This window comes from Passer domesticus, chromosome Z (assembly GCF_036417665.1).
Source record: "Passer domesticus isolate bPasDom1 chromosome Z, bPasDom1.hap1, whole genome shotgun sequence".
Classification (NCBI taxonomy): domain Eukaryota; kingdom Metazoa; phylum Chordata; class Aves; order Passeriformes; family Passeridae; genus Passer; species Passer domesticus.
The window spans coordinates 44,486,278-44,498,535 of record NC_087512.1 but is presented as its reverse complement, the minus strand read 5'-3'; the positions used below and the strand labels follow the sequence as shown (position 1 = coordinate 44,498,535).

The 12,258-nt window shown below is 36.3% G+C and overlaps 1 protein-coding gene across 3 annotated transcripts in view; it reads left to right on the top strand.

The window, feature by feature from the left end:
* SLC44A1 (solute carrier family 44 member 1) overlaps positions 1 to 12,258 on the top strand; it is a 69,760-nt gene that overhangs the window by 39,210 nt on the left and 18,292 nt on the right. For all 3 annotated transcript variants that reach the window (XM_064402713.1, XM_064402712.1, XM_064402714.1), the window contains exons 6-10: positions 3,703 to 3,872; positions 5,693 to 5,782; positions 7,869 to 7,996; positions 9,025 to 9,211; positions 11,197 to 11,362. In XM_064402713.1, coding sequence (XP_064258783.1) covers positions 3,703 to 3,872; positions 5,693 to 5,782; positions 7,869 to 7,996; positions 9,025 to 9,211; positions 11,197 to 11,362 — 741 coding nt within the window. The remainder of the gene's footprint in view (positions 1 to 3,702; positions 3,873 to 5,692; positions 5,783 to 7,868; positions 7,997 to 9,024; positions 9,212 to 11,196; positions 11,363 to 12,258) is intronic.

Here is a 12,258-nt window from a genome sequence, read left to right as displayed (position 1 = left end):
ATAAATATAGCTTGTGAGAAAACAGAAGAATAGAACAATGTGTCGGAGTTCTAATGATGTTATGTAAATTCCTCATAAAAACTACCTAATGTTATTTTAAATAAACTATTGTGCAGGTGAAGTATTTTCCCTTTTTGATATGGTATTACTAAAATATGTTATATGTTTGACCAGTTTTGAGATTGAAAAGCCTGAACTTAATGCCCTAAGGCAAAAAAGGCCAGCACTATATCTATAAACTAGTGGTTTTCAGGTTTTTATAGTTAAATTATTTGAGTAAGTGTAATTGAAGGAGAAATGTTGTTCTGTTGAGACAACCAAATGAAAACCCAACATGTTCTAGACTGAGGCATTCAGGAAGAACTTACCTAACAGTCACATTTGATCTGTGTCATGGTTTAACCCCATCCAGCAACCCAGACCCCCACAGCCACTTGCTCACCTCCCCACCAGCAGGATTAGGAGAGAACTGGAAGGGTAGAAGGTAAAAAGCTTGTAGGTTGATAAAACGATGGTTTAATAGGGGAAGGAAAGCTGCGCACACAAGCAAAGCAAAACAAGGAATTAATTCATCACTTCCCATGGGCAGGCAGGTGTTCAACCATCCCCAGGTGAGGATGCCCCATCACATGCAACAGTTATTTGGGAAGACAAACACTATCACTTTAAATGTGCCTTTCTTCCTCTTCTTTCCCCCTTTTTATATCCTGCACATGATGCCATATTAGGAATATCCTTTTGGTCAGTTTGGGTCACTTGTCCTGGCTGTGTCTCCTCCCAGTCTCCCATGCACCCGCAATGTCCCTGCCAGCATGGCAGTGCAAAAAGCAGAAAAGGCCTTGGCTCTGTGTAAGCCCTACTCAGCAATTACAAAAACATCTCTCCATTATCAACCCAGAGTTCAACACAAATCCAAAACAAACTCCACACCAGCCACTATGAAGGAAAATAACCCTGCGCCAGCTGAAACCAGTGCAATCTTGTCAAGGGTTATGAATTCTCTGATTCCCATTAGTTCCATGGGATGGAGGTAGCATATAGGGTGAAGATTGTCATTTGATGTTTTCTGTTTGGTGACCAGGCTTCTTCACAGCCTTCAGCTGAGGCTGTCAATGGACTCTCATCATCCATCTTCAAGATATTATGTCCAAATTTGACAGAGCAGTAGAGTCTAGCAGTGCAGTTAGCAATATGTTTCTTCCACACCGCACCTAGACTAGCCTCTGTAAACATGACTGCATGTGTAGAGGACCCTGGAGGAAAACCTGTCCAGTCCCCTGCAGCATTTATCTATAAACCAGCTGTGCTGAGCTGTGCCAAGGGACTGCCCTGTAGAGGTTATAAAGAGCAGCTAGCAGTGTTATTCCAGTTGGACTCCTCTTCCCCTTGCACAGGTTGCTGTACTACCCCTGTACATATATAGGGGTAGTAGTGAGGGGAAAAAATTCTTTGAAATCTAATACTTGACTAATCAGATGGATCTCCTAACTTCATTTGAATAATGCTTTAAAAGTACTGCTTCTGAGACCATAATCTATTGGCTTCAATTTTATTCGTTCTTGTTTATGATTAAGCATCATGTTGCTATTCTTAGAAATTTGTCATTTCTTTTCAGTAGGTAATATACCAAGATATAATCAAAAGTTCATATAAAATAGCACAGGTCATAGAGAATAGATCTATTATTGTGTTTTTTATTGGGACACTTTACCTCACCTACTCATTCAGTCAGAACCACTGGAGCAGAAGCAGATCTTGAAAGTGGATTCTCAGGAGTCCCATTTACTCAAGAAAGCTTGTAGAAACCACTAACTTTTTTTTTTTAATTAATCAAAACAAACTTAGCAATTAATTACTGCACATGAAAATAGGTAACTTAAAATAGGTAGTGAAATTGCTTTAGGTTAAGGGATATTAGATGACTAATAACTCTGATGCAAAAAGCATGTTTGTTTTCATTGGGAGGTATTTTGGAAGAATACTTTAATCCCATTAGTTCCCTTTTCAAAGTGAATAATTTTGTATATGGATGCAGAATAACATTCTTTTACCTCTCCCACCTCAAAATTTGGGCTTTGTTGCTGGTAGTGACAATTTACAAATACTCCAGGCTTTCTGTAAAGTTGTACCAGTTAACAATTAAATAAGCCTCTCAAATGTCACTCTTTTTCAGTAATACGGCATATCATGAACAGCCATATTCTAAAATAGGTTATGTTTTAAGAAGGTAGCTAAGAGGATGCATGGGCTGCCTTTTAAGTAGGGCAGCCATCATTATGGGCTTGTTTTTTAACAACTGTGACTAATGCACAATTACTTTGTTGTGCTTAACTGCTGTATTCATTCCTACACCAAAGTAGACCATCAATATGAGCATCTCCAAATGCATTTACCTACTCAGCACAGTAATCCTAAACAATAAAATTTGCAATCGTTCGTGACTTGAAACAAAAACCTAGGACTAATTAATTACCTAGAAATGGCAGGTGATCATAATTTCTCCCAATTTCTTTACAGAATAGTTACACTTTAATGGTTTTCAGCATGTCATCCTTTTTCCTCAGAAAAACAGTGGGATGGGAAATATCTGCCTAAGGCAGCTGGTTTATTCACTACATCTTTAAAGTGGTGGTTAGAATTTTAGAAAGATATGGCCTTAAAAATAGTTATTGAGGACAGAATATGGTTGATTTATAAGTCATTTCTGAAATGGGGAAACTGCAGAAAATTATGTTTATTGCTGGTATAGTCTACTGAAATCTTTCAAGGAAGGAAGATTGGGTGGATGAAACAATAGAAAATACTTCTTTTTTTTTTAAATTGGATCCAGTTACAGGAAGGAACATGTAATTCATGTCTAAAATGTAATTGGGAATTGATCAAATTATGTAATAGGCCACTTTGAGATCTGACATAGTTTATGACCAACGCAGACTGCTACTAAATGGGAGACATTTAGAAAACAAAATCACCCACTTTTAAGGGGAAAGTTTTTGCTATCTTTTATCTTTCTTGGGTTTTTTGGAGCATTCTGCAAAGTTTATCGCATAGTCTCAATAGATTTTTGTGAGGGTCTTTCCAAAATGGTTCAAAGCAATAGAGGCATCCTGTTTTGCATCGTGCAACAGAGGCACGATGTTTTGCATCGTTTTAACAAAGTTAATGAATATAAACACTGTAATATTCAATGCAAGAACAAGCTTAGTATGGGGAAAGACTAGGAATAAATACGTTCATTTTGCTTGGCAGCAGTTGTGAATGCTGATGTCCTTTAGCACAAAATATATACTCTCAAGAAGAGTATTGTTATTCTGCAATTTATTTTGCTGCAAATATTATGGACCTGTATGTGAAAGGCATTGTTTCAGCTGCTGGTTCACCACCTGACACTTGAAAGAAAGACATTTGAGTGGAAACAGGAACATATACTTTCTGCGCCTTGTCATTTGAGGGTGGGAGGGTAATAATATCCTATTGGAATGTACACTCCAGCCTCACAGGGTTATTTGTAAGAACTGCATCACTTTTCATTATGATCATCCTCATTTCAGCAGCACTTGTGCGTTCAACACATGGTTTCTGGTTATGATGTTATAAGGATAGAATGATTGCATCTATTCACCTTTCATTTGTGTGTTGATGTGGCATTTATATTAAGTAGGAGTAATTTTTTTTTCTGATTTTTTTTTCTTGTGTCACCAGTGCACCTATTCCATTCTTCCATCGCTGTGCTCCTGTGAACATTTCCTGCTATGCCAAGTTTGCAGAGGCCCTGATCACCTTTGTCAGTGACAGTAGTGTCTTACACAGGCTGATTAGTGGAGTTATGACCAGCAAAGAGATTATAATGGGACTTTGCTTGTTATCACTAGGTAATTTTTTTCTCATTACTAGCTATTTCTTAGTGTACTCCATTAGGGGGTTGTTAACACACTCTAACCACAAAATGAGCAAAAACCTGTATAATAGCAATAATCCCTTAGAAAATTATTCAGAATGCTTTCTTAAAATTTTATTTGAGACCTGGGTAACTTATTCGTAAGTAATATACATATGCATTCCTGGTTTTATTTCTCTTACACTGATTATGAGATAGAGGATGAATGGCTGTTAATTAGCCAATGTTAATTTGGATATAGTTAAGAGAGCATCCGTTTTTTCTTGAATTTTTTTATAGTATTCCCCTTTCCCATTTGTAATAGTCAACTTCTACCAACTCAAGTCCAAATAAAACCTTTCCAAATAAAAAGGACAGGTTGAGAAATGCAAAGTAACACATCCTGGTCAGTCCTTTGATTTAATTTGTTTCATTTTACATACTTGCACAAAGATATGAGAACTTTAAGAGTGAAAACAAAAAAATTAGGTGCCCATTTTTTACATTGTATGTTACCTCCTTCTTCCCCTTCCTTCAAAATTAAAAGCTTTAGGTCTTTGAAAATCTCAGCCTTTTCTGAAGAGCTGGAAATTCCCAACAGTACAGAGGTGCTGAATTGTTTGTATAGCTGTAAGATACCTTTAGTCTATTAAGTGACACTTTGCGCTACACTGAAGAGCTGTTTTAACAACTTCGTCTTGTTTGAGGTGGAATGTTGCCCACTGACATAAGCTGCTGTCCTAGTGAGTCTATTTTACTCATACAAAGTATAAAATCTGAAATCCTAAAATGGGAGGGTCAGGATATTAGCTATGCATATAAGCAGTGTATTCTAAAATTATTTAGAAAGAAACACTGCAAAGCTGTATCAGATATAGGGCTCCTTTGTTTTCAGTTTGCTTTTGTGGTTTTAAAAAAAAAGGCAGGGAAGAAGGAAGGGAAAAGGAAAGGAAAAAGAAAAGGATGCTAGACACCATTAACCCTCTCTACACACACACACAAAGGACTGTGTTTTTTTTTAAACTGTATCTTGAAAGCTGTTTATTTTTACATCTTGACAGCTTCAGTATTTGGTAATAATGGTAGAAAACTGTTTGAAATCTGAAAGCTAGTGCTGATTCACAATGCTAGTGTTCAGTTACAGTCAGAAGTTAGTACAAAATGTACATATAGTTAATATTAAAAATAGTTTTCATAATTTCATAGTTAAACAGAAATTATTTGTTTTAAAACAGTGGGTTAGACTGTGATTCAAAAAGCCAGGTTCCAGTGGTTTGCACGTAACTGCTGAACACAAATGTGTATGTGTTGAAATATGAGTATTGTACTTGTACACACCACTCACTTAGCCTTAGCTGCTGTATAGTTTTTTACTTATGACTGGCACAACATTTTGGAATACACAGATATCATATTAACTGCACTGGTTTTTGACATATGTATTTGAGTACAGACTCTGCTCTGGTCCTCAGGAGGTGTGCTCATGTTACCAGACTCAAAGTACTGCCATGTCTTGCTGTCTGTTTGGTCATTGTCTAAGTACATCTCTGTCTGTATGCATGCATTATGTCTTGTGTTTGATGTATTGTGTAAATGTATTTATGCTCTCCTTGTTTTAATCAACATTATCAAAGCAGAAGTTGTAGAGATGCCTAATTTTCTTAACTATATTCAGTGAGTTTGTAAGCCTCAAAAAAGAAATCTGTCTGTAAAAATTCTATTGGAAGGCAGTTATCTTAGTACAGTGGGGAAATTAGGAAGGCTATATCTACTTGAAGTAATTAGTCTGCTTATTTTATTTGTCTTCTTTTGCAGTGTTGTCCATGATTTTGATGGTTATAATAAGGTACATTTCAAGAGTACTTGTCTGGATTTTAACAATTCTTGTCATTCTGGGATCACTTGGTAAGTCTTGTTTGTCTCCTGGTTTTAGTGCCCAGTTCTAATTCCTGTGTTCCATGTCCTCAGACCAGCTACATTCCACACACATCTTGGATCATGCATTTCCCTTCAACCTTTTTTTAAAAATTCTTTTCAAGATGCACATCAAAAATGCCACCTTAGTAATTGCAGATCTCTCTCAGAGAGTATATTGATCTTTGAATATTTGCATAGCCTGCTTGGCAGTCTTCATGTCAGCCTAGCTCACTAGAGCCCACAGGTGTCAGCACAGGAGATTCCTCACAGCACTTGTAGCACAACCCTAAATGTTGCCTAATTCTTAACCTGCCTTCCAAACAGCTCAGCAAGGTAGCTAAGCCCGGGTGTGTCTGGTGGTACCCCCACACGGTGGCTGGTGTGTGAAGAAATCTAAGGGCAGCTGTTTCTTATGCAGATGAATATATTTACAACTCAGACATGTTCATCAGCTATTAAGTTCTTTGAGTAGCTTTTTAAGACCTGTTCTTGAAGAGAGGAAGTAAAGGTGCTTGTCTAGAAATTCTAATTAAATCCTTATATTTCTGTATGACCTAGATCATATGTGAAATGCCACCAGGCCTATCTTGGAAATGACCAAAGACTGTCTCTTCCAAAATGATATAGCTTGTGTGAAAATAGCCTTATTTTATCACATTAGTTTTTAAATTCATAAAACAAAATTATTCTACACTTATTACTGAGTAGCTGAGTCAAAATGTCTGGGCAGATGACTGCACAGAAGGAAAAAAATAGAATAATCACATTAGGAAGCAGTAGTGATTTAATTCTTGCAATTCATGACTGCAGTGGATGGAAAAAATCAGCCGACCATCTATATTTTTTCAGGATCACTTTGGCTTTCTGATTAATGGCTTCACAATCTATGACCAGAGAAAAGGAAAAATATGGATTTTTTGTTCATTTATGTTCTCTTTAGAAGCTGAGCAACTGTGTTGAGTGAAATAGTAGAATAACTTATCTTACTGGCATCTATTACTATGTTCTAAAAAATTTCATCCATTATAATAATGGATGAATAAAACCCTTTTATGACACATACTGCTTATTTTGTCTTGACTGTTTGTTTAGGAAGTGTCAAAAGAGCATTCTTCATTTTAGACCTGAACAGAGTATGTTCAGCACAAACATGCAATCACAGAATGTGTAAGGTTGGAAGGGACCACAGAGGCTCATCTGGTCCAACCTCCCTACTTAGCTTATGTATTTGATTCAGAGATACCAGCAGAACAGAGAAGGAGAATTAAAAGAGAAAAGAAATGTAGCAGAGAGGAGAGGTTATCTCCCTGAGGGGCCGGAGATCCGTGATTAAGAAAAGTTCTGCCTTGGAAGGACAGCTAAAATAGGAGAATGTTTTTCTGGCCATAAGGCTAGGATTAACATAACAGGGGTGAGAAGATAGAACCTCACATTGTGTTTGCCTACTGTACCTTTTACTAATGCTTTTTCTGGTGTCCAAGATATTGTCTGAAACAGTTTTAGCTGCATATCATTAAGATGCTGTTTCCAGTATCTGGCTGATGCTTGTTGTTTAGATTAGTGTTCCCAGGAACGGTAGACTCCTTGTTTTGTTGTTATTTCACATCCTAATCCAAAGGTCCATCTCTGTTTCCCCTCCTAAATTCTTATTTCCTGCATTATTTTACACACCCATACATTCATACGTACAGACAGCCCCAGAGCTATTTATTCTTCCTTTTGTTCTTTTATTACCCGTCTAGTGGGAGCTGTGCTGTTCACTGTTAGGGCTTTCCATGAAGTAGTCCTTCGATGCAGTTTACCCTAAGACACAGCGTCAAGGTTCTGCAAGTTTCTTAAGTGGTCACAGTATGGTGAGACTGTGAAAAGAGTATATTCACTTGAGAAGAGTGCAACAGAGGAGTACTCCTCCCTCCTCTCAAGTTCCTGTTGGGTTAAGCATCAGTGCTCTTGAGTATTCAGTACCAGACTAGAATAAAAAGGAAGGAACTGTTTTATTTCTCTGGGACTAGGTAGTATGTATCACAGAGAAGATTCATGTATTTATCCTTTTTGTTTTCTCACTAAAACATAGGTGGTACAGGAGTTCTGTGGTGGCTCTATGCTAAACAACGAATATCTGCCGGTGCTCTTGAGACCCAAATAGCCAAAGACAATCTTCAGGCTCTCTTGATCTATGCCATTGCAGCTACAGTCTTCACGGTATGCTTTGCTAATTATTGTATTATTTTCTGTTCTTGTCCTCCTGTTGGTCTCTATTTTTTATTCAGGTGAATGCATTGAATTGCACGCATTTTGGAACAGTTTATTTCTGCCATAATTTCTGTTGAAGTGATTTTCTTTCATTATGTTATTTTTTTAACTTTTAGGAATTGTTCTCTAACACCTGATTATGAATCAGGGGAGACTTTCTAGGAACTATTATCTGATTTTGAGTCAGGAGAGACTTTCTAAGCCTGCAGCTACTTTCATCTACTGTAAAATGTCCACAGGGACTTCCAAGAATAGGTACGATATTGGACTGCCAATCCAGAGATTTTTCTTAGGTTCTGAGTTCAGAGGTACTCAGTCATTTCAGTGCATTTAAAAGTCCTAGCCTACTTCTGAAAGAAGTTGTTCTTAAATAATTCTGAACTGAAATACTAACATCATTTGAACCAAATTATCTTCTTTGGGCCTTGCTGTTAATTTCAGTCACTGAATTTACTACCAGAAACTGACAATGTTTGACTAACTTCACAGGAATTGTAGACTCCCTCTTCTGTTGTTCTTGTTGCTTCACATCCTAATCCAAAATTTCCTCTCCATTCCCTCCTAGGTTTTTACTCCCTATGTTATTATACGCATATATACATATATCCTCTAAGACCACCACACCATGGTCAGATATAAATTTTAAATTACCTTTCTTACAGGTAATTAAAGGCTAAAACATGCTGATTTCACTGCTTTATAAAACATAATTGAGGATAGAACCTGGTCTCATCTCATCAGCCTAAGGCTGATGATGATTCCAAATATATAATTATGAGAATGGAATTCCCCAGAAGTATAATTTGGAAAATAATTTATCACCAGAAGAAGCTGATAGAGGTTTTACATTTTGATCTTGTGATTTTATAGATAGAGTGCATGTTAATTTAGTGTGTTTGAATATCCTAGCTGTGCAAAAGATTATCTTGATTCTGTTTAAGTACTCCAAAATGTGATTTGAAAACTTACCCCTCTAGGTTATCTTGTTCTTGATCATGCTAATTATGCGCAAAAGAGTAGCTCTCACCATTGCCTTGTTCCACGTGGCTGGCAAGGTCTTCATTCACCTGCCGCTGTTAGTCTTCCAGCCATTTTGGACATTCTTTGTGCTTATCCTCTTCTGGACATACTGGATCACAGTCCTGCTTTTTCTTGGTACTACAGGTAAGCAGTCACTTACTTTAAAAAATCTTCACTTCATTTTTGTATGATTTCTAGCTGAGTTGACTAAAAAGCCTGTGGAAATCTCAAAGAAAAAAGCCCACTTGTTGTGCTTCTATTCCTGTGTGTGCTTCACTGACTTCAGGTTATTGTGCATTTGAGTCTTCATTCCCAGCATGGTACTTTGTGTGTTAGGCTGGCTTTTTGATTTGATGCAAGTTGGCTTGCTGCAAACCATGAGACTCTAATAATAAAATTGCTACAGCAATTTTTCAAATAATTACCTCTAATTTTACACACACAAGTTAAAGACAGCATAAACTTGGAGTCACCAAATATTGTAGACAGTACTCACACAGATGAGTACACAGTACGAGAAGGGCCATTGCACACAATTACTGTCTCCCACAATGTAAATATTGTGATTTTAGTTTTCAGTTGTTTGTAACTTAGGTGTCCAGTATTATTCTAGAATTATTAGGGAGATTTTTTTGTTGCTTGTACACTGTATTCTGAGAGCAGCCGATGTACTGCTAATTCCTGCCTGCTCTTCAATAAATAGAAGGTGAAAGCTTTGCTTGTATTTAGGGTCTGACAAGAGCTTCTAGAACTATTCAGTGCCATAGGTTCAAATCTTAGTTACTTCAGCAAAAAAACCACCACAGCAGATTCTTTTTTAAAAGTATGTTATTTTGCAGTACATTGTAGGCAACAGAGACTGTAATTCATTATTAGATGTCTTAAAATTTTGAAATGTGTTGTTTGCTACTGACCCAAAAGTAGCAATGTTTCAAGTCGCAAGGCTATTTCACAGTAATACAAGATAAATATTTTTCATATCCTAAGATCTTAGCAAGGGTTGGAGGCAATAGAATTAATGTGTTCCTGTTCTCATTACTGATGGAATTTTTAGTTTTCATTGCATGCTGTGCTATATGCAGAAAATGGTCACCTATGAAGGTCTCAGCCCTGTGCTTCATTTTCAGTCAGACCACTGCACAAGCACTAAATTTGTAGCAGACTGCAGAATGTAGTCTTCTGATATTGTAGTTAACTGACAGAACCCTTCAACCTGCCTTGATTCTGCAAAAAACAATTTATCTTTTTAGCTTATATATGCTCAGTATCATCACTATTGTCAGTTAAACAAACTGTTTGTGCAAATAAGGCCAAATCCTTGTTCACCGAAACCGAATTATTTCAATAGTTAACTTGTTGACAAGAAAATATTCATTTTATATGTAAGTATAAAAACATAACTAAGAATGCAGGTAAAGTGCTGTCAGTGCTAAGTCAAAACAATGGTTTTCAAGGTAACCTCTTTATGCACACAAAGTTCCTTGCAGTGTTTTTCTGAACCTCATCAGCTGTTCATGTCAATGTGATATAAGATGAAACATCTCACTGTGCATTAACACATTGAAATAGAGCTTATCTTATGAGTGTTCTGACATGCTGTCAGTTTCTGTACATGATATTTCTATTCATATTAGACAAAGAGTCAATGAATTTTTGAATATATGAAATAATATATTTAGAATTTCGAAGGCTGCTCCATATGTCTGTTACTAGCTTTAAAGCTACAAAAGCTTACCGTAGGGAAAACAAAAGTGATTGCTAATGTTGATATCTAAATGTAAGGAGCTGATACTGATTCCTGCTGCATGAAAAATACTGGTAAGGCAGCAAACTTAAATTAGGAATGACTGAAGTAGACTTCCATTATGTTTAACTATATGAATTTTTGCTATGAGATGGTGGTTAGTTGTGGAAATTTTTTTAGTGTTTTTATCAAATACCATTATACTTATTGTCTCAAAAGCTCTATCTTTGTTAAGAACAACCTTCCTAAATATGGCATTTTAAACTATGAATAGAAACTATAGGGGTTTCTGCTGTAACTGGTTATGAGCTGCTAATACCATTTGCTTCCTTCATCATGAGTTGACGTAAGCATCATTTTCTTTTTTACCCTCATTCATTTCTAGGTAGTCCAGTCCCAAATGAAGAAGGATTTGTTGAATTTCGAATGGCAGGTCCTTTGAAATACATGTGGTGGTACCATGTAGTGGGACTCATCTGGATCAGCGAGTTTATCCTAGCCTGTCAGCAGATGACAGTAGCAGGGGCTGTGGTAACATACTATTTTACAAGGTAAGGATAACCTAGATAGCTCTATCATGAGTAGCCTACAATGATTTAGCAGAAATAATGATCAACAGGGTTTCTGGAGGGAATATTTGTGTCCATTGGGAAAGCCAGGGAACAGTTAAATTGCCTTGGCCCTTTTTAAATCATGTAAAGTCCTGAATTATCTGTTTTGCCATTTATAGAGGGTATTCTTGACTTATAAGACTTGAAGTACTATTTGCCTTGTAACCTGTGCGTATTCTACAGGCATGGATGGTTGTTTACAAAGTAGGATGAGTCTGGAAGGTCATCTGTTTTGCTAAATAATTAATGCTGGTAAGATCTGTAGAGGTTAAAAAAATAATGAAAGCAATTTATTATTATTTTAATTGCAAAACAGTGTCCTTTAAATTATTTACAGTGCTTCACTAATCTTCATTAATCTTTCTTTCACAGGATTACTTAAGATCTTATTAGATTAATCATTTACATATAGATCCTAACAAGATCATATAAAAATAAACATTCATGTAAAATTTTAAAGCTTCACATTTTATGGCTGTACTTGTGAACGAAATTGTGTATAATTTTTTTGAATAATGTATGCAGATATTTTTCAAGTGCATGATTCAGATCACAAATGTTTAATTGCTTTGTCTTTTTAATTGAGGCTGTTATCTGAGCTACATTTGACTCGTTTTCTGCCCTACTCTTTAAAATAATATCAAAAGCAAGGAATCAATTTATTGTGCTGTCAGAAATTTTGTTATTTTATTAATGATGAAGTTCTCTGGCATACCAGTCAAATACATCTATGAAGTTATTACAGGATGTTACAGGGATGTAATCTTGTGAATAATTAAACTAGATTGAGTACAGAATGAGGAAAATACAGGGGAAAGAGAATAACTGCACTGAAA